The sequence below is a fragment of the Canis aureus genome, chromosome 34 (assembly GCF_053574225.1).
Source record: "Canis aureus isolate CA01 chromosome 34, VMU_Caureus_v.1.0, whole genome shotgun sequence".
Classification (NCBI taxonomy): Eukaryota; Metazoa; Chordata; class Mammalia; order Carnivora; family Canidae; genus Canis; species Canis aureus.
This window is the reverse complement of record NC_135644.1, coordinates 8,778,617-8,800,325: the sequence shown is the minus strand read 5'-3', so window position 1 is coordinate 8,800,325 and position 21,709 is coordinate 8,778,617. Positions and strand designations below refer to the sequence as shown.

At 40.9% G+C, this 21,709-nt stretch overlaps 1 protein-coding gene across 4 annotated transcripts; it reads right to left on the bottom strand.

Moving 5' to 3' along the window:
* Positions 1 to 2,510: 2,510 nt before the first annotated feature.
* PRKRA (protein activator of interferon induced protein kinase EIF2AK2) lies at positions 2,511 to 21,615 on the bottom strand. Of its 4 annotated transcripts, none has more exons than XM_077883481.1 (8): positions 21,411 to 21,615; positions 20,725 to 20,894; positions 17,348 to 17,429; positions 15,166 to 15,244; positions 13,845 to 13,962; positions 12,115 to 12,209; positions 6,266 to 6,440; positions 2,511 to 3,192 (listed from the first exon to the last, which is right to left on the bottom strand). In XM_077883481.1, exons 1-8 carry the CDS (start codon positions 21,473 to 21,475, stop codon positions 3,035 to 3,037), a joined length of 942 nt encoding a protein of 313 aa, XP_077739607.1. In that variant the 5' UTR covers positions 21,476 to 21,615; the 3' UTR covers positions 2,511 to 3,034. The 4 variants fall into 4 exon arrangements, with proteins under 4 accessions (XP_077739607.1, XP_077739609.1, XP_077739608.1 ...); XM_077883483.1 differs by lacking the exon at positions 21,411 to 21,615 and adding an exon at positions 16,156 to 16,265 and having other exon boundaries at positions 20,725 to 20,774; XM_077883482.1 differs by lacking the exons at positions 17,348 to 17,429; positions 20,725 to 20,894; positions 21,411 to 21,615 and adding an exon at positions 17,299 to 17,317.
* Positions 21,616 to 21,709: the final 94 nt, after the last annotated feature.

The window sequence follows — 21,709 nt, the reverse complement described above, 5'->3', positions numbered from 1 at the left end:
GACTTCAGTGGAGCTTAGCAGGAACAATCAATGCTACTGTCCTCAGTTACTGTTTCACTTCGTATTTCCCAACTATCTGATACATTGTGCCCACCAGTGCTTTCTGGTCCGCTGGCATCTTGTCCCAGTTCACTGCTGGTGATGCTGTTGTTAACTGCACTGTCATGTGTGCAAGGGGATATCTGTGTCCGGGGGAGTGGGGTGGTTGTCTCACCCTGTAAGCCAAGTGGCAGAAGATCCAGCTCCAAAATCCGGCTCTAATATCTGCTTTCCTGTATCACTTCTGGTACAAACATCACAGGTTGGGTTCCCTGGAAAGCAGACTCTGGGATGGAGAGTTTATTGGGGGAGTACTCTTGGGATTGTCACATGTGAAAGGAGAGGAACTCCACTGGGCAGGGGAAGAACATGGGTTAGGATGTAATCTCAGGAAGGCCTCAGCTGACCCTGTGGGATGGGTCTCTGAAGCTGGACAACCTTTTAGATCATCCCCAAAGGGGCGAGGGGACCATTCTTGAATGCAGGCTGCTGGAAAGGGAGTGTGACACCGGGAAGGTTTGCCAGCAGCCCTCCCAGAGCCGGGAAACAAGCCCAGTACTAGATGGGAACCTGTGTGGCAGCTCACAGCACTCCCGGAGAGCAGGGCAGTAGGTCCTTTTTACATAACGTGGGTCAACACTGAATCTCAGAGGCCTGGTGTAGTGCCGGGCACATTACTGTTCATAATTTATTGAATTCGTATTATCATCATATTGGGCTATTGCGATCGTTATCATGTTTTCATCGCTTGGTGCCTATCACAGGTTAGAACTGATGCCACAAGGATGGTTGTGGCAGGGTTGCCCGTTCAAAGCCTATTTCAAAAATTTTTTAAAAAGATTTTATTTATTTATTCATGAGACACACACACACACACACACACATACAGAGAGAGAGAGAGAGAGGCAGAGGGAGAAGCAGGCTCCATGCAAGGAGCCTGATGTGGGACTTGATCCCGGGTCCCCAGGATCACACCTGGGCTGCAGGAGGCACTAAACCGCTGCACCACTGGGACTGCCCCTATTTCGAAAATTGACCTAATGGGGTGAGCAGGTTAAGACCGACTCAATGGGCTAAGAGTCTTACCAACGGGGTAACCAAAGTGCTATCAAGGATCACCTGATGGTGCAGCCAATGCCCTAGAAAGTTCCAACAGAGGTGATATTTGAACAGTATCTTTAAAAATGTATGTTTCCTCCAGAGCCAGAAGCAGGGAAAACCTAGGCAGCTGGAAAGTAGGACTTCTGGGCGCCTTATACTCAGATCCCATTGCATCAGTACTGTTTAGAACTGAATTATAGTCTCCTTTCCCCCACTTGGCTCTCTCCTTCTTCTAATGCTTTATGAACTCTTTCCTCAATGTACTCTCTCCAAAGTCAGCATTGGGCTGCAGAAGACGTTCATCTCTAGCTCACTGTGCCCTTCCTACATTCCAGAGCGGTCATAAAACTCTAGTCCAATCTCAGTGACCCACAAGCTCCTGTTCATGCCTATCTTTGTTTCCAGTCTGTGTAGTCCTTAACCACATCAAAAATAGTACCTAAAATTTCATGACTTAATTGACATAGGTAGCTGATAATGTGAAACTAAGCACTCTTTAGAGTGTTAAGTAAGTTACAGTGCATTGGTTTTATCATGTTATGCTTCTCAAAGGATTCCACTCAGGTAGGATTCTTTTTTCCAGGCAGAAAAATACCTGTCACATACTTCCTGCTGGATTAACACTTGAGATTGTCAAGACCTACCTTTACTATTCAGAGCTCTCTTGCTCTCTGAAGCTTTCCCCGAGTTCTGAAAACAGGCCTGAAACTTCCATCTAATCTACAAAGTAGTGTCCCCGGACACTGGCAGATAGAGGTCTGGAAGCGTTACAAGATGAAATATGGCAACATAAAAGGCAAACCTAAAATTTGCTCATGAGGCTGCTCTCCTTTCACTCACTCATTGCTTTGCTTGAAACATTCCTGTAGCTGAACTGAATGCCCTGGAAGTTTTGTTTTTGTAATTTTTTAAAAAATATTTTATTTATTCATGAGAGAGAGAGAGAGACAGAAACACAGGCGGAGAAACAGGCTCCATGCAGGAAGCCTGATGTGGGACTCGATCCTGGGTCTCCAGGATCACACCCTGGACTGAAGGCGGAGCTAAACCACTGAGCCACCCAGGCTACCCTGTTTTTGTAATTTTTCTAATGCTTTTTCAACTGCTAACTCATTTAGGAGCGATGAAAGAAAAAGAAAAAGACAACACTGCATTTGCTTAGAGAAAATATGGAAGTGATTCATCCCATGTATTGGTAGATTTTTGCGTAGGCCGTGGTTTTTTTTTTTTTTTTTTCCCCAACTCTGACTTTCAGAAGTACACTAGAGATAGGGAAGTCACAGAGCACCCGTATCACATCATGTCACTCCCAGAATGGCTAAAAAGAAGGGGCGAGTCAGGTCAGTAACACTTCAATTAAACGAGCAGAACCCGTTACAACAGCAGCTCTTTATTACATGGATTCAAAAGCACAGCAGACTAATCATGTTCCCTGAAATTCAACAATCACATTCAATGAACGCCTGTTCGTGCGTTCCTCAAAACTCTAATTCTAAAGGGCTCCCTTCGAATTCCCTTTACAAAGATTTGCGCAAAGAAGAGGTTAAGCACCAGTAAGAACAACTGTTGTTAGCAGTAGTTCTGTTTCTTCGCCATCTTCCTCCTCCTCCTCAACATACATGCAATTTCTTCCCTCTGTGTACACGGCATTGTAACATGGGGGCTACACTCTGCCTATGGTACAAAGTTTATAAATACAATATACCAGTACAAAGTTGAAGCCATTAAAAAGAGCTTAGTAACTATTAGGAGATCCTTAAATCTGGAGTGTTGATGGAATCTAGGAAGAGATTTAGAAACAACACACAAACTCGAACAGTAAACATTTTACTTGGGAAGAGGTGAAAGGGGAACTTCTTATGTGCTACCAAGGGCTTTCGGAGTTGCTTCAGGCTCACTTTCTTTCTGCTATTATCTTCAAATACTGCAGGGCGTTGTGAGCGGCATCACTCTGTGCATTGCCACAGGAGATCCCGGAGCCATGGCAGACGGTGATGGGGCTGGTGGAGAGTTCAGCGAGACACTGATACTGTCCATTGGCGCTCAGCTCTTCTGTAATGATATATTCAAACATGAGAGTTAATGCCAAGTGTGTAGAAAGCGGATCCTTCACGAAAACAAGTCTTTACTGCAGTCTTCCTCTATAAATCTCAGGTCTACTACTCCACTTCCTCATCACCTTTATCATTCTACAAACAAAAACCCAAACTGCTCAACTATAGTAGTTCTCAAACCCAGCCCTGCTCCCTAATCATTTGAGGGAATTTAAGAGAAATGCAGGTGCCTCGGCCTCACTCCAGCTTGCTCAATTAGAAACCCAACTCCCACAATCTGGGAATAGCCAGATTCTTGCATTTTCTTCTTAAAGCTCCCACGGTGATTCTAATGTGGCCAGTTGAGCGGTGTTTGCAAACTGAACCACAACCAACTTTGCTGGAGAGGAAAAGACCATTTGCTAGAGAACCAGAGAGATTGTGTTTTTCACAACAAAGCCCAGGGGTTTTTTGTTTGTTTGTTTTTCAGGAGACCTCTGAACCAGGAAATACATGGCTCAGGGGCAAGACCTCTCTGCCTTCATGTTCTTTCATTCTACATCTATGCATACGGTGTACGGGTTAGGGTGTTTCAAAAGCAATACCTAAACCCAGGAAACAAATGTTCTTCTCATCAACTGATGAACCACTGTCACTTAAGATGGTTAGAGGACACAGGGGAAAGAGGTAGAAACAGGTGAGTTACAATTTGTTAAAAGTGATCACGATTCAATGTTATTTCAGCTAGAGTCAATGTAATAGGAAACATCCAGATACAGTGCAAGTGTTTTAATGTGTGAAGAGGCTTTCTAGTTCTAGCCTTGAGGCTCTTTTTTTTTTCTCTTTTAAATTGAGTCAAAGTTCACATGACATAATATTAACCATGTTATACCATGTAGCATTTAGTACAGTCACAATGTTGTGCAACCGCCACCTCTACCTAGTTACAAAACATTCTCATCCTTTCATTTTCCCAAGAAGAAACACCATACAAGTCAAGAAGTTGATCCCTATCTCCTCTTCTCCAAAGCCTCTGGCAACCATCAATCTACGGATTAAACTATTTTGGTTATTTCATTTAAACGGTATCATAGAGCACTGAGGAAGGCACTTGATGGGATGAGCACTGGGTGTTATACTCTATGTTGGCAAACTGAATTTAAATAAAATATTAAAATATTAAAAAAATAAATGGTATCATACGATATGCCCTTTTTGTGTCTTTTCACCTAGTATGTTTTTGAGGTAAATCCATGTTGTAGCATTATCAGAACTTCACTTCTTTTCACAGCTAAATATTTAAATTGCACACATATACCACAACTGACTTATTCATCCATCTGCTGATGCACATTTGGCCTGTTTCCACGTCTTGCCTATTGTGAATAGTACTACTGTGACTATGTACGTACAGGACTTGTTTGAATAGCAGTTCACAGTTCTTTTGGGTACATACCTAGCAGTACAGTTGCTAGGTCATGTGGTAACTCATCTGAAGAGCTATAAAACTCCTGTTTTCCACAGTAGCTGAGCCATTTTGCATTCTCACCAGCAGTATAGAGAGGCTACAATTTCTCTACGTCTTTGCCAAGACTTGTTATCTTCTATTTTCTTCATCATAGTCATCCCAGTGGGTATGAGCTGGTACCTCACTGTGGTTTTGATCTGCATTTCCCTGATGACTAATAATACTGAGCGTCTATTTATGTGCTTGTTGGCCATTTGTATTTCTTTTCTGGAGAATGTCTGGGTTCTTTTGAAGGTAATTGCATAGAATTTAGCCAAACTGGCTGATTGTGGTTTTTAGACTGCTGTTCTATATTTACAAGAACTACTTAGTTCTTAAAATTGGTGAGATGCATTTCAAAGGTGTCATTAATTCCATAATCTCAAAAGCCATCTCAAGTTCCCTTCTTTTCCTAGATTCAACCATCCACAGCCCTATTCATGACATGGCTTATTCATCTGTGCATTTTAAACACCCAACAAAGTATAGATACTTAATATTTATTGAATGAATGGTCTCCCATCAGCCACCTCCTGTGACCATGTGTCTGTGCTAAATTCCCACATTCTGCATCATTCTCAGTAGGTTAAGACATTGCACCTGACCCATCATTCAATCCTAAAGCAGCAGAGAAAATCAGAAGTTCTCTAAGCACCTAAAGGCCAATGCTGGCAGCTCCTTCAAGCTGGGTCCCCACAGCCCACTGAGGATGGAGCAAGGGATATCAAATTCTTCACAAATTACACTGATGTTAAATCAAGGCACCAACCATGCACACACACACACACACACACACACACACACACCAGCTTTATAAAGCAAATTAAAATCCAAAGTGACTTGCTTTCTAATCTAGCCACATTGGTCTATCTACATGATTAAGGGTTAGAGGAAATATAGAAGAGGATAGCTGGGACGGAATAAAGCTATAAGTACTTGTCCCCACTGACATCCTTGAATTGGCCAACGGTGACAAAGTGGAGAGAAGGGGTCTGACTCCCACAAACTTAGTGCTTGTTCTAGAAATGTGGGTGCCTTTTTATTTGTCAAGCTCTCCATCAGGGCTAGTCTAATAGACACTGTATCTGCAGGGACTCTTCCCCCGACCTGACTCTACCTGACTCTGTTTCTAAACCTCTCTGTGCTTTACTTTCTTTCCTTACATGTAAGGATAACAGACCTACTTCACAGGCTTAGTTTGAGAATTCAGTAAGTTGAAATATGTAATATCCTTAAAACAGGGCCTATAGTAAAAACTATAAATATTAGCTACTGTTTTTATTATTATAACTGCATAGATGTCAGCTATTATTATCTATAAGAATGGGATATATCAGTGCTAAATATTACCACTCTGCTAATTTTATATAAATATATAAATATTCTATATAGACATTATATATACATATATGTCTGAGGTGTATTATTTATATACATCATACATATACATATATGACATATATATACACACATGCCATTTCAGTATCCCTGGTCAACTAAATCAACTGTAATACAGGCTTTGTTTCTGAAATACATTTTAAAAAGAAACTAGTTTTGAGGTAAGTCAGAGGAAAAAAAATCATACCTATATCCAAATATGTTATATTAAAACCTTGTTCCTTGGCGATTTCACTAAGCAGCTGGATGTAATCTGTATTTGGAATACTGAGGAGGCTCCTTTTCAGTAAGTTGATCTTTTCACCAGGAGAATTCCGCAAGGAATGCCAAGTACATCCTAAAGAATGTCCTACTACATTTGTCTGAAAAACAGAGATAAAGATTAAGACTCTTAACTCAGATTGAGTTCTAATGCTATAATTCAAAGTATTTATTAGGCACTCACATTTAATACTCCATAAAGCATGGTTATTTTTTAAAAAGATTTTATTTATTTGACAGAGAGCAAGAGAGCAGAAGCAGGGAAAGGGAGAAGCAGGCTCCCCACTGAAAAGGGAGCGCGATGCAGGGCTCCATCCCAGGACCTTGGGATCATGACCTGAGCTGAAGGCTTAACCAACTGAGCCACCCAGGTGCCCCTAAAGAGCATGTTAAAACGGATACCATTTGGTTAACTTTCCCATTTTAAATGAGATAACACTAATAAGCACACATTTAACAAACATCACGACGTCAGAGAATAAAGAAGCACATGTGATAATACACCGGAACTATTTAAAAATACTTTTGAATGGGACAAAGGTCTCTCAGCCAAATTTTCTGATGGCCACAGTAAGATGTAGAAGATATTTAAGAGCAGTAGAAACCGACCTGCAAATAACTGAATCTGCCTAATGGAGTAATTTACAAATTAAAATACAAAACGATTTTGTCTTTATGATTTTTTTTTAAATTTTTATTTATTTATGATAGTCACACAGAGAGAGAGGCAGAGACATAGGCAGAGGGAGAAGCAGGCTCTATGCACCGGGAGCCGGATGTGGGATTCGATCCCGGGTCTCCAGGATCACGCCCTGGGCCAAAGGCAGGCGCTAAACCACTGCGCCAATATCAACCAATCACTCTGACAGCTGTGAAGCAGAAACAAACTGCAGAAAAGGTGCAACGTACAAGTTAGGCTTGAGAAGAACAAGTCATTCAAATGAATGGTGGGAGGTCATAAAGTTCTCATCAGACTTTGCCCACAACCCAATTGAGCTTACTGTTTTCATTTTCTTTCTCCTTTTCCTCTTTTCTTTATTCTCCCTTATATCCTTCCCTTCCCACCTCTGTTCTTAGAATACTTTACATTTCCACATTATTTTTCTCAAATTGCCTTCATATGTTATGCCAAAACCCCACAAAAACAAACAAACCCCACTCCTGTCCTCTGAAGTAGAGCAACCCATTCGTAGTTTTATTTATTAATGAGCCTGGCAGCGGTTAAGGGATTTTCAAAAAAGATCACAAGGATGGCCGGTATATAGAATTAATAACCTGCAAAATTTGCTAAATAGAATTTTGTATTCCTTGGTTGGAACTTTAAAAATTTTTGGTTTTTAAAAACTGTAATGCATTGATAGAGTAACTGCAATAAGAACAAATATATAATGAATAGTCTCTTTTCCTTACCACTCCTTCCCAGAAGACTTGTTTTACCCCCCAAAAATACCATTAAAACATTTCTTCAATATCCTTCTATAAGTCTAAATTCAAGCACACACACATAATCTTTTTATTTTTTTACTTTTCCTTCCTTCCTTCTTTCTTCCTACCCGCCCTCTTTCTTTTAGCTCCACACAGAAACCTGGGGCTTGAACTCAGAACTCTGAGATCAAGTCACACTCTCTACTGATGGAGTCAGCCAGGCGCCACCATAATCTTCTTAAACAAAAATGATAGCTTACTCTTCTAGATCTTGCTTCTTTTTCTCGCATCAATGCACATATAGGCACTATATTTATCTTACCAGTTTTCATTTATGGCTTTTGGGTTATTTCTGATTTCTTGCTTTTACTAATAATGTTACAAAAAACTCTTGCACTCAGATGACTTTATTTGTAGAATAATTTCTGGATGAACTGAGTCAAATAACATGTATACTTTTAATTTTGATAAATACTTCCAGACTGATTTTTAAACCAATTTAAACAACCATCAACAGTCTTAGAGGGTGCTTGTTTTCTGATATTCTCACCAACAGCAGGTACTATCAAGCTTTGTAGGTTTCATCAGTCTAAAAGGTGAAACTAGTCTCATTTCCATGAATGAAGCTGATCATTTTTTTTAACCCTCTGTACCACTTCTACAAGGCTGTTTATTGGTGTGTAAGAACGTTTTATGTGATACTGTGAACAGTATCTGTTACAGACTGTTAAAAAATAGTCCATTTGCAGACCTTCTTTGTTTTTATTCTTTGTCTTATTTATAGATTTTTCTTTTTTTTACTGTGTAATAGGTTTTATATAGTCAAATTTAACTGTCTTTTATTAGTTTACATCTTCTAGGTTTTAAACTATGCCAAAAAGATTTTCCCTGTTTAAAAAGGAAAGCTCTTCCATGGTTTCTCATATTTGGTTTCAATTCTTATGTTCAAATTTGTGACCCTATCTGAAACTTATTTTGCTTTTTAATTTTTTTAAAGATTTTATTAATTTATTCATCAGAGACACAGAGAAAATGCAGAGACATAGGCAAAGGGAGAAGCAGGCTCCTCGCAGAGAGCCTGATGTGGGACTTGATCCTGGAACTCCGGATCATGCCCTGAACCTAAGGCAGATGCTCAACCACTGAGCTACCCAGGCGTCCCTGAAATTTATTTTGATATAAGGAATAAGGGAGTAATCTAAATACGTCACACATTTCACTCCCCCAGAAATGTGGCTGTAAGTTGTTTCTACATCATTTACTGAATAATCCATCCTTTTGCCCTTTGAAGTCTCACTATTGTTATATACTATGCTCCTATGTGGATTATTGTCTATACTGATCCTCTGTCTATACCTGTACCAGTACATGTGTTAATACTGTCGATTTATAGTATGTTTCATTCTCTGGTAGCTATAATCCTGCCTCCTGCCCTCTTTTCAGTTTTCTTGGCTCTTCTTGAGAATTTATTTTTCTGGATAAACTTAGTAAAGCTGTATTGAGGATCCAAAATGAATTCTGGTAGATTTTGAGTGAAACTACATTACCTTTTTATATTTCACAATATTGAGTCTTCCTATTGAAAATAGATAGCTTTACATTTATTCAATTTCTGTTAAATCCCTCAGTAGAGTTTTAAAGTTTTTTTCACATGGGTCTTGCACATTTTAAGTTTATTCCCCAACATATTATCTCTTTTCTATTATTGAAAATGAAGTCTTTTTCATTCCACCTCTTAATATTTGTAAACAGAAAAATTGATTTTTTTCTAGTATACTTTTTTAGAGCAGATTTCTATTTTGCTATGAAATGATCAATGTTACCAAGCTTCATAAATTTTGTTAATACAACACATACCACAAAAAGTCAGAGGACAGAATATAAAACAACAATCCTGAGCCTCATTCCATCCCTACCTTCAGTCCTCTTTCCAGAAAGCAATTTTTAACTTTCTTCAATTTTTCTAGTGGTTACCTTCATAATTCTAAATATGAAAAGCTATTGATTTTATATATTAATTTTATGATCAGTTACCTTGATGAATTCTCTTCTAGTAGTTTTTCTTTTACAGGGCTTTACAGGGATACAATCTTAGTTATTTGTAGTTAATGATCATTTATATCTCTTCTGTTTAAATTTTCAACCTGTTATTGTTTTTTTCCTAATTATATTAATTGGTACTTCTAAAACAAGATTTTAAAAATGGCATCAGTGGATATCCTTGTCTTTTCCCTGAAATTAATGGGAAGGGATGTAATATGTAAACATGTAACTATGATTCTGATCTTTTTTGCAGTGTAGGTCTTGAGTCACAATAAGGATATTTTATTTTTTTAATTCTTTACTGAAACTCAATTTAGTTAACATATACTGTATTATCAGTTTTAGGGACAGAATTGAATGATTCATCAATTGCATATAACACCCAGCGCTCATCTCCTTAATGCCCGTCACCCAGTTACCCCATCCCTTCACCTATCTCCCCTCCAGCAACCCACAGCTTCCTAGAATTAAGCATCTCTTACGGCTTGCTTCCCTATTTTCATCTGATTTTACTTTTCCTTCCCTTCCCCTATGTTCACCTGTTCTGTTTCTCAAAACAACAGTTATTTTAAAAGTGTTTACCAATGATTGCCAAATATCTTTTTGGTATCCATTGGCTATTTTCTCCTTTCACCCATTAATGTGATTAATTATGGTTACAGATTTACAGAACCTATCCTTGTATTCCCAATTTGTTATTCAAATAAGCCCAATTTGTCTGTGCCATACTATTCTTTTACTGTTCTACTGGATATTTTATTAAGGTGTTTCACTATAAGGGAGATTAATCCATAATTTTTTCCATTGGGATTTGCTATTGTTTGGTTTTAGGGTTAGTGTTATATTGGTTTTGAAAAATAAATTTAGAAGCTTCCCCTATGTTTGATACTGCCTGGAAGAGTTTAAATAGCATTGGAAATTATCTCTCCCTTGAAGATTTAAAGGAATTCACCTATAAAACCACTTATAAATCTATCTGTGCTTTGTGATTTTGGTGTCATCTCTGATCCAATTTTGTAAGAAGTGAATGCACTGTTTTATCTTTTTCTATTAAGGTAAAACCAAAATTGTATTACTTTGTGTACAGTCTTTGATTTTTTTTTCCTACAGAATGAGCCCTTATTAAAAGGCTCATTAAAATAAACTAGGTCACTGCTATAGTCATTTTTCATTCACCACCTAGTAAATGCTCAGATAACATACCATGAGACATACCTAACTATGAATATCATAATCTCAAATAATAATGTCAAGTGTAGCTCAGTCTCATAAGTGATGTTTGCCTAGCTGCCTACTCAGTACCTTTAGTTAACATATTCTATATCAGATCCAATATATCCTACATTTAACTCCTTATCTTTTTTCCCTCAATCCCACTCATCTTCTGTGTTTCCCATATTAGCTTAGTACAGGCCACCATCATTTCTCATCCATCTTCTGTAACAACATTCTACAGGTGTCTGACTCTAAGACTCATTTACTCACTACAGTGCAGCCAATGATTCCCTTCTAATCCTGTCCTTCGTTGACTAAAATCCTTCTTTGTTTGTATTAACAACCAAAGGACTCTGCTCTACCCTCAGGATAAAGTTCAATCTCTTGACTACAGAAGTCCTTTCCAGATTGAATCCCTTTGTCCTTCTGGCCTCATTATTTGAGAAACCCTTCTCCAACCGTATGCTCTAGCCACACCAAACTATTTCGGGTTCCCAGATGGCATATACTATTTTACTCCTGGTCTTTGTAGGTGCTCTTTTTTCTTTGAAATTCTTGTCCTCTGCTCTCATCCTGCAGGTCTTGGCTTAGATATTGCCCCCTCCAAGAAGTCTTCCTTAAACTGCCAGTCTTGGTTGGACCTTCTTCTATGTTCCCAAGCCCTCTCTGTTAGGACCAGCCTATTGGGTTCTTTTCTCTTTCAGGAGGCTACAGACTCCCTCATGGCAGACACTGTCTTATTCAGTGTGCACAGAACCTGGCACAAAGTTTGGCAGACAGTATGAGCTCACTAAATGTTTAATGAGTGGATAAATGAATGAAGGCATTGTCAATTTGAAGGCAAAAATGGCACTACTGGCCTGTCATCTTTAGATCACATGATGTGATTCTGAATTTGACTGTGTCTCCCAAGCCCTCTTACCTGGTCACCCTTGTGACAGCTAAAATTAGGTCATGTACATCTGGACAGTGAAGGGACATTTTAAAAATTGCAACTCTACAGTGTCTGTACAACAAGGAATCCAGGGACGTTTCCTACAGCATGAGATGCTTAATCATATTGACATCATAGGTGTTTTGATCATTACTCACTAAAGAAATGTGGTTCTCTGGAGAAATATTACTGAATTTGGCAAGAAATTTCTCAGCAGCGTTCCTCTTGGCCTGTTTTTTTGATGCCCCCTTTCCTAAATTAAAAAAAAAAGAAAAAGAAATGGTAGGTTTAGAAAAGTAATTAGTATCCACAGAGAGTAATCAGATATATAAGGTATTATTTCTGCTCAGAGAATAACTTCATGATCTTTATATGCTCATCTTTGCTTATTGTGCTTCAAACAATGATTTTATAAAATATTTATGTATTTTAGACAGAATACATACATGAGTGTGGGGGGGAGAAGGGCAGAGAGAGAGAGAGTCCCAAGGAGACTCTAGGCTGAGTGCAGAGCCCAATGTAGGGCTCACAACCCTGAAACCACGAACTGAGCTGACACCAAGAGTCAGGTGCTTAACCTATTGTGCCACTCAGGTGCCCCAATACAACTATTAATTCTATTAATTCTTACATTTATGAAGGCACTTTTTTTTGACAGTTTATCTTTAATAGTTATACTTTTTGTTTTTTAACAGGCATATTTCCTTATGCCTAGCTATAATGAATCATATTTGGTTTAATTCTAAGTATTCAAATCTATTAAGGTACTTTTGAATCAATCACAGCTCTTTCCTTCTTGATGTCTATTTCTTGCTTAAAATCTTCTATAAACTGACAACTATGTGGAATTCTTCTTTAACATGAGTAAGAAGGCATAGGAGATCTGTAATTAAAAGACAAAGTATTATCTACTTCCATGCTTTTTGTTTTACAGATTTAAAAACTGAGGCCTAGAGAGATGAAGTAATTTGCCTACCTTTGCAAACCAAGGGCTGCATCAAGAATGGAAGCTAGGTGGGGTGCCTGGGTGTCTCAGTCGGTTAAGCATCTGCCTTCAGTTCAGGTCAAGATCCCAGCATGCTGGGATGGAGCCCTGCATCAGGCTCCCTGCTCAGAGGGGGGTCTGCTTCTCCCTCTCCTTCTGCCCCCCCCCATTCATACTCTTCTCTCTCAAATAAATAAATAAAATCTTAAAAAAAATAGAAGTTGGGGTTCAGTGCTTTCTATATTGACCTGCACTGCCTCTCAAGGGGCTTGCTGATTACTTGCTTGATTACCTGAAACAGATAGCCAATTCCATTTGGTGCCATTTTAAGAATGCTAGAAACACGCCAGAGAAGCTACAATAGGAACCCTCACTAGTACTCTATTAAGTGACTTTTTTCTCAGTTTCTAGTCCTTACAACATGGAAGTTGCTATCATTATAAAGGATAATTTCTACTTTATTTTTATCTAACACTATTTTTTGCCATCTAGCCTCTTATTAATCATCTTGTTTTCAAATGTGATCTTCTAGTCTTCCAATCTTCTAGAACAGCTGTTGAAACTTCCAAGATATTTGCTATTGCTTTTTTCTAAAATAATTTTTAAGCCACTAACACATCAATGCAGACTATGTAAAGTCAATTATTTACTTTGTTGTTACCAAGCTTTTCCATGATTTTTAAAACTATCAAATTAAGCGTAAGTATTCTTAAGCCAAATATATTTTTAAGCCAAATATTTATACTTAAATTCTACTGCAGAAAGAGATAGTAGAATAAGAGTGCATCAAATTTTTCCCCACAGAAATATTTGAAAGGAAACCATAACAGAAATTTCTAGGGTCATTCATCATCTGAAAATATTTCAAACGCCTTGAGTTGTATGAGTAAAAAGAGTAACTACCAGTTTCCATAAATGACTCTAGCCTGCAAATTGTGGTATATTCTCTCTTATGAGCAGGTCCTCCCTCTTGGGAAAGGGTATATTCAGGAAGTCTCCAGCCATGATGAATAGCCAACTCCTAGAAAATGGAGATGAGGCTTCAGTAGTAATTTTTACTATGCAACAGCTTCATCACATAAATGATAGTCTTTCATGATTTCTATCCTATTTCTATTTCTATGTTTGAAAAGAATAATGATATTCTGCAATAGAAAAATGGGAGAAGACCCTGTATTTCCCACAAATACTCCTGCATTTTGTATCTTGCAAGCCCACAATACCGAAACTGAAGCAGTTTACTGCTAGGATGGGAATGGTGTTCTTTCATTAAGCCACAGCGAGCAAATATCAAAGAGCTCAAAGAGAAAGACGAGCTACTATCGCCCTTTTGGGGAACATCGACAGGTCTCACTGTCATCAGTTCCTAATGCCTCTCCCTCCTAGCTACAGACTTCCTGCCCTCAGCTGGCTAACTACTGCACTAGAACACGAGCAGATGAGCAAAGGCAGCAAATATACAGACTTGGACAATCAGGAAAGATCAGGGGAAGAAAACTATAGAAAAGACAGCAAGAAAGGGACCAAAGGCCTGGCTGGGTAACAGGGAGGAGAGTTGTCCAACAGAGCACATAGATAATCTGCAAGAAAGATATTCTGCATGCAGAACTTCAAAGCTGATTTTTTTTTTTTTTTTGGTAGAATAAGCAAATAGAGGACTTCCCCTTTTTTTGAGGTAGGTTACCCAATTTGGGTTTTTATTTATTTTTATTTTTATTTTTTTATAATAAATTTATTTTTTATTGGTGTTCAATTTGCCAACTTACAGAATAACACCCAGTGCTCATCCCGTCAAGTGCCGGCACTGAGGGGGGCCAATTTGGGTTTTTAATAAAATCTTCTGTCTTAACAGAAGTGGAAAGAAGTTTGTCACAAGAGTGGCAAGAAATATTCTTTTTTTTTTTTTTTTTTTTTCGTGGCAAGAAATATTCTTAAAGTATAAAACACTCTACCCATGTGCACTGGGGTCCTGCTGATCTCAAATGAGAATTCCACAAACCAAAGGCAGATACTGTATATGGAAGAAAATCCAAAACATAAATAAACAGGAGAATAATTTCAAGTTAGTGCTGTAATATCCAATGATCATAACTGGGAAAACAGAATATTATACATCTTATCTTTAAACTATCTATTCCTTGTTTCAGCCCTTGTGATATTATTACTTTATGACATCTTTCTTCAATAGACAAAATGTTACAGAAGGAAAAACCATGTGACTTACCTGTAATGAACCAATAGGATTAAGCTGGTTCTTTGGTTGCTTAGAAGGGTCAGGCATTAAGGGGTCAGGAACTGCAAAGCTGAACATTTTTTTAAAATGTTATAAAACAAAATAATTTTCTTCAAACTATTAAATAAATGAATGCATTTCTTATCTAATCTTCTATGCCTTTGCTCTTCTCCACGGAATGCCTTTCTCTCCCACCTCTCCTACGGAAATATGATCTGTCCATTATCCAAGATGTGTCTCAAATGCCACTTCCTCTAAGAAACCTATCCTGTTACTTGGAACATAATTTCCCACTCCTCTGAACCATTATTTACATTTAGGTTGACCCTTTCCTAGGCAAATTATTTTACCATTAAGTTATATGCTCTTACAAATACAGTAATTTGTCCATCCCTCACATCCGTCCTGTGTTCAGACTGTAAAATCCTTGACGGCAAAGCCTATTACTTACCTTCATAAGCTTTATAGTACTGTGCATATAATAGGTGCTCAATAAAAATGTATTTAAATAAAGCATACTACTGTTACAACTACACAAAAAGGGAAGACTAACAATTAGTCAGGAAATTTAGTCTGGTAATGTGAATGATACAGGCCACAAAGTTGTTTTTTCACTCAGACAATTATGGAAGAAAAATCTGTTTGACCTATCATCCGTTCCATGCTGGAAAAATCCTCCTAAGATTTATATGTATCCTGCATAAAATAGATGGCCTGCATGAGCCTGGTTCCAGGATGTGGGGATTATGATCAGGGAGAAAGAGAACAAGCTCTTTGAACTAGTTTGAAATTACTAATTAGTTGGGCGATGAGTGTCTCACCCTGAGTAAAGCTATGTTCAAGGTCTTGAACCTAGGCGACAGAAGGGTCATTTCTTCCATGACAAAATAGGTTCAGTTATTGCCACTTCTTCAGGTTGCTTTTCCACCTGCTAGAATTTCAAGCTTTACATAGGCTGATGAGATATGAATATTCACTTACAATGTTGCACGCCGAAGCTACCCAAATAATTGTGATGGAGAAGTGAGAAAGTCTCTGTATTAAATCAGGCCACTTTAGGCCTGATTACAGCTTAGTAATTCCCATCTTATCTGTCAAGAAGCACAAATATATAGTAAAGTTTGTTAGCCTTTTTTGCTGACAAAGCGAAGTGCCCGTGTGCAGAAAGGACACTCCGTACACTCATTTCTACAAATCTACTCAACACTTTGGGTTGAACTTTGGGCTGCACAGAAATAGCATGGTCATCACCAGCGAGGGGAGGAGCCACTACCTGCCATGCCATTTGGCGCGTCTACAAAGCCAGCATAAATCAACTATTAATGTATGACCTCAAAGAATCAAGCATCACTTTGTGAGATCCAAAGCTTGTCAACGCTTCGTTCTAAACTACTGAAACGGTTTGGAAGGGCTTAGAGAGGGAAGAAGCAATGCAGGAGAACCTAAGCATACGCCAGATGAAAAGTTTTGAAGCTGGAGAAAAACCTGTCCTAAGTTGCCATGGGGCTCTGCTGTCAGCTATGAGCAGATAAACCAGACTGTACTCCAGAATAACTGAGTGCATGGAAAGAGAAGAATTTAAACGCTCAGCATGATCCAGAGTGTGTCCATTAGAAAGCAAAGGACATCACTCCGGATACATGAGCTGCTCCAGGACCAATACTCTCCAAAAGCACCTAAAGTGACAACAAATTTAATTTGGAAAAATTCCACCAGGATTTTTAACACTCCACGTAACATCTTCTTGTAGTTGGTGTACATTCTATAACAAAAGGAAATCTCTCTGTCTCCTTCCAAATTAGAATTTTCCAAAGGGTATTTTCCATTTATCTTTTTCCACTTCATAACTTATTTTGTGGTGTAGAAGTTATTACAATCTTCACACAGTAGAATATTTGCCGGAAAAACTGGGATTTTCTATTGGTGCATCCCACTGAGGCGGGGGAAATGCCTAGTTTGTGAGAGCTTTCATTTAACAGTTAATTGCTGGACTGAATTTCTTAAGGATAAAGCAGTCTTTAATGGAGGACAGTTTTTTCACAAGGAAACAAGAATTTTGGAGCTAGATACTAGCAACTGTTCACTTTGTTGCTTTTGTGAGCACGTTCAAACTTTTAATCTTACCTCAGCCATGATATTTTTGAGCTGCAGAATACAAAGAAATTTAGCTCACCAAATACTTGCATTGGCTTTCAAAATGTTTATGGCAGCCTCTGCAGCTCTATGTTTCGCCAGCTTCTTACTTGTACCTTCACCTGAATTAAGGTTAAGAAAAAATGTCTTTACATGCTGTGAAAATGTGAGGCTTGCATAGATGTTTGCATAATACAAAACAAAAGCACTACAGTTTATATATATATACACACACACTCACACAAAGGTAATACAAATATATACTACGTTCTGTAACAAAATATTCACCACATAAAATTCATAGTTTTATGTATAACTCCATGCATACCTACATTAAAAATCCTTGCTTACGTTATATACGTTTATTATATAAAATGGTAATAAAGTAGACCATGTCACACTTTCTGAAAAAAAATGCAACTTAGTATTTTACTCTTCCTTATTCCTAGAGGAAGAGGAAATTCCTCTGTAGCAAGAAGTTCCTTTAAGGGAGCCACTTACACCAACACTGACAGCAAACTGCACAGTTTTATTCTAATAGTTCATCCTATGCTGCACTAAACCCCTATTTGGCTAAGCACTCATGGCTACACGTTGGCTACAGTGGGAGAAGGTTTATATGGGGAACGTGAGAGATTGTTACGTGTCTTCCATACAATCTGTATCCCTTACCTAAGTAGCTAACAGGGTGGTAGGGGATAGGCCCGACTAACCACTGAGACTGAAGCCTAATTTCAGTAAGCCATCACACCTGTTAAATGGTAACTCCAATCTTTTTCCTTTTGAGTTCAAGCTAGGTGTTGAGAACCCTTCAAAAGTGGAACCAGTGGGTAGCCCTGGTGGCGCAGCGGTTTAGCGCCGCCTGCAGCCCAGGGTGTGATCCTGGAGACCCGGGATCGAGTCCCACATCGGGCTTCCTGCATGGAGCCTGCTTCTCCCTCTGCCTGTGTCTCTGCCTCTCTCTCGCTCTCTCTGAATGAATAAATAAATAAATCTTTAAAAAAAAAAAAAAAGTGGAACCAGAGTGCTGATGTCCATTTCTCTGGTGTGGAGGATAGAAAGAGGATACGGAATAAATTTCAACTGTGACCCCCACCCTCAAATGTCAGAGGACATACAAATCATCCGCCTTTATCCACTAACCTAGGTATTAGGGATACAGGAGAGTATGAAACAGAATCCCTGCCCTTAAAGAGCACACAGCCTAGTGCGGGATTTTGTCTGGAAAGGTCCATCTGAAATATAGTCATGTGTTACAACAAGCCTAAGTGCAGGCTGTAGGGGAGGCACACAAAAGGGGTCGCTCCCCTCCTCTTGGTAAGGATTGGGAAAGGTTTCACGAGGGAAGAGATAACTGAAGGAAGACATAAAAGATTAGTAAAAGCTAGTAAGGCGGGTTAGGAAGAACATTCCAGGCAGAGAAAATCAGCACCTGTTAGGGCTTAAAGGCAACACAGAGCCCCAAGAGCCCCAAGCAGCTGGGTAGGTAGGAGTTTAAGGATACGAGCTCTGAGATAAAAGGCTACAGGGTTGGGAGGGTAGGAAGAGAGGTCAAAGAACCGCCTTCTAAACCTGTGCTTCTCAAATTTTAATGTGCATAGGAATTGCCTGGGAATTTTGTTAAAATGCATACTCTGATCCCACAGGTCTGGCATGGGGCCAGATATTCTAGAGCAGTTGCATCAAGTGCCCAGGTGATATTAATGCTGATCACATTTTGAGAGGCAAGCCTGTCAAGTCATATTAAGACGCCTGTATTTATGCAGAGGATGATGGGCAAACCACCGGATGCATTTAAAGAGCAAGAAACACATGAGCAGATTTGACTGCCAGCATCGAAAGGGGAATGGCCAGCCCAAGCCTAGAAGCTGAGAGAGCAGCAGCAAGGTGGCAGCTATGGTTTCAGTGTGAGATACCAATGGCCCAGACAACAGCAAGGGGAAGACAAGGGAAGCTGCTTAAGAAGTAAGACTTGGTGGGAGAGTGGGCAAGGGGCAGAGGGAGAGGAAGGGGTCACCGAAATGACAGCCAGCATTCTACTGTGGGCAAATGGGTGACGGTGGTACCTTTAGGGAGCTAGGAAATGCAGGGGCAACAGACTTGAGGGAAGAGAGATGGAGTCAGTCTGGGACAATGAGAGACCGAGGTGGCTTTTGATCATCCAAGTGAAGATGCCCGGCAAGCACAGGTTGACAGACTGTTCTAGAACCGGGCCTGGGTGGAAGACAGATTTCAGGATTAGCAGCCTTTAGATGGCATTTGAAGCTGTGGAGGTACATAAACTTGCTAGGAAGACAGGACAGCGTGAGGGGAGAAGGGGATCCAAGCAGAATAGGTGGCTGCCACGGGCTGTTAATTCCTAGTCTAAAACACCTTGAAGGAAAAAAGACTATATTTCTTTTCTTAAATTTTCACTGAATATTTAAAAATAGACCTGTTCAATGAGTAATGCAATGATTCTATGGTTCATTATGAGGAAACTTCCAGCTAGCACCTACAATCCACCTGCTTCATATAGATTGAAAAAGCCTCAAAATGTCCTTAAAGAGATTTCAAAGAACATAGTGGACTCCCGATTTTCAGGGACCTAAACAAATGTTGCCTTTAGATTACCAGATGGTGCAACTCTAGCCTTCTTGTCGAATTGTTTTCTTGGCATTCTTCCAAATTAAATTTAGTTATTCATTATTTTCTGTTTGCAATTAAATAGATACATAAGGCATAAAATGCCTACATGTGCAAATAGCCAACTTCAGTTATCATTTGTTCAAGCTCACAGACCACAATATGGGGAGTCTGAACTCTGAAACTTCATTGCTATGTGACTTTGGGTATGTTAACTGATAATCTCTCTGACCCTGTTTCCTCATGTGTAAAAAAGGGAGATGACATCTTAAAACCAGTACAGTCAGGAACTAGAAGGTGCTATGAATTATGACATTTGAGCCATCTTTCTCATTTTGTTTGGGTATAAAATCAAGTGTGGTACGATGGGCCCCAAGTGCCAGATGAGCCCATACAAAAAGCATAGAGGCTCAGAAAATTTTGGGGTTATGTCTCCCAGCATCTTCTAAAATCTATGAAACTTGTCAGCACCTACTGATCCCGCTATGGTTCCTCCAAGAACCTTCCCTGCTTCTCCTTCATTCTTGGAAGAACCCTAGGAGGATCCTAGGGCATGTTTCTGAGCTTCTCTTGGTATCTGGAGAAGAGAAAATTAGGGAGAGAATCAGATGAAGTTGGAAAGTCCCCATGACCTGAGATGGGAGGTCTCAGTTTCAAGAGCCTGCTCCTCACGGCTGTCCCTGGGTGGGAAGAAAAAAAAAAAAAAAAAGGGCACTTTTCCGGACTGAAAAGCAATACCACAAGTCTTGCCGGCCCACCCACATGACCACGGGGCGAACCGTGCATACAGACCTGTGCAGGTTATGTCCCCAACGGTTACTCTGAAGGTGAAAGTGGGTACGTGTATTTGCACATCCGATCTTTCACATTCATAAACCGGGATGTTCTTGGTCTTCATGCCGTATTCGTGTAATACCTGAATTGGTGTTTTCCCTGGCTTAGCTGTAATCATCTTCCCCAAACTGCAAAAACCAGAAAAGGGTGTGCTTTGCATGCCGAAGCGGGGAGGGAAGCAGGAGCAAACAGGCGAGCGGGGGCTGCCCCCGACGCCGGTGCGGGGGGCGCCGAGATGGCGAAGCGCCCCAGGGCCCCGGCCCGGCTGCGAGGGCTCCGCGGAGGGGACGTGGGCGCGCGCCGGGGGGGCTGCCGGGGGGGGGGGCTGCCGGGGGGCTCCCTGGGGTCCCGGCGCCGCGGCCGCTCAGGACCCCGCCCGCAGGACCGGGTCCCCCCGAGAGGGGCGGCCGCGCCCCCCCCCCCCCCGCGCGCAGCCCGCGGCCCGGGAGGGGCGGGGCCAGGCTTGCAGCCCGGGGCCCGCGCGCCGCCGAGACGGCGAGAGCCGCGGAGGGGGCTTTACCCAGAATGCCGCCGCACGGCGCTCCCCCGCCCCGCCCCGCCCGGCCCGCCCCGCCCGGCCCGGCCCCGCCGCTCCCGCCGCTCCCGGCCCTGCCCGCCTCGGCCGCGGCGGTCCGGGCGCTGACCTGAAGGTCCCGCTGTCCTCGCGCTCCAGCGGCGGGGCCGCGGCGCGATGCCTGCTCTGGGACATGGCGAGAGGGGCGGCTTGGCGGAAGAGCGCTGCGGAGCGACGTCCTCGCCCCCCGGGCCGGCCGGTCCCCGACAGGAGCGCCCCAGCGCCGCCGCCGCCGCCGCCTCCCTCTCCTCCCGGCGTGCGTCCCTCGGGCGGCGGGGCCGGGCGGGGGCGGAGCCTCGGGGCGGCGGCGGCCCCGCCCCCTTCAGGCCCCGCCCCTCCGAGGCCACGCCCCCTTCCCATTCCCGCTTC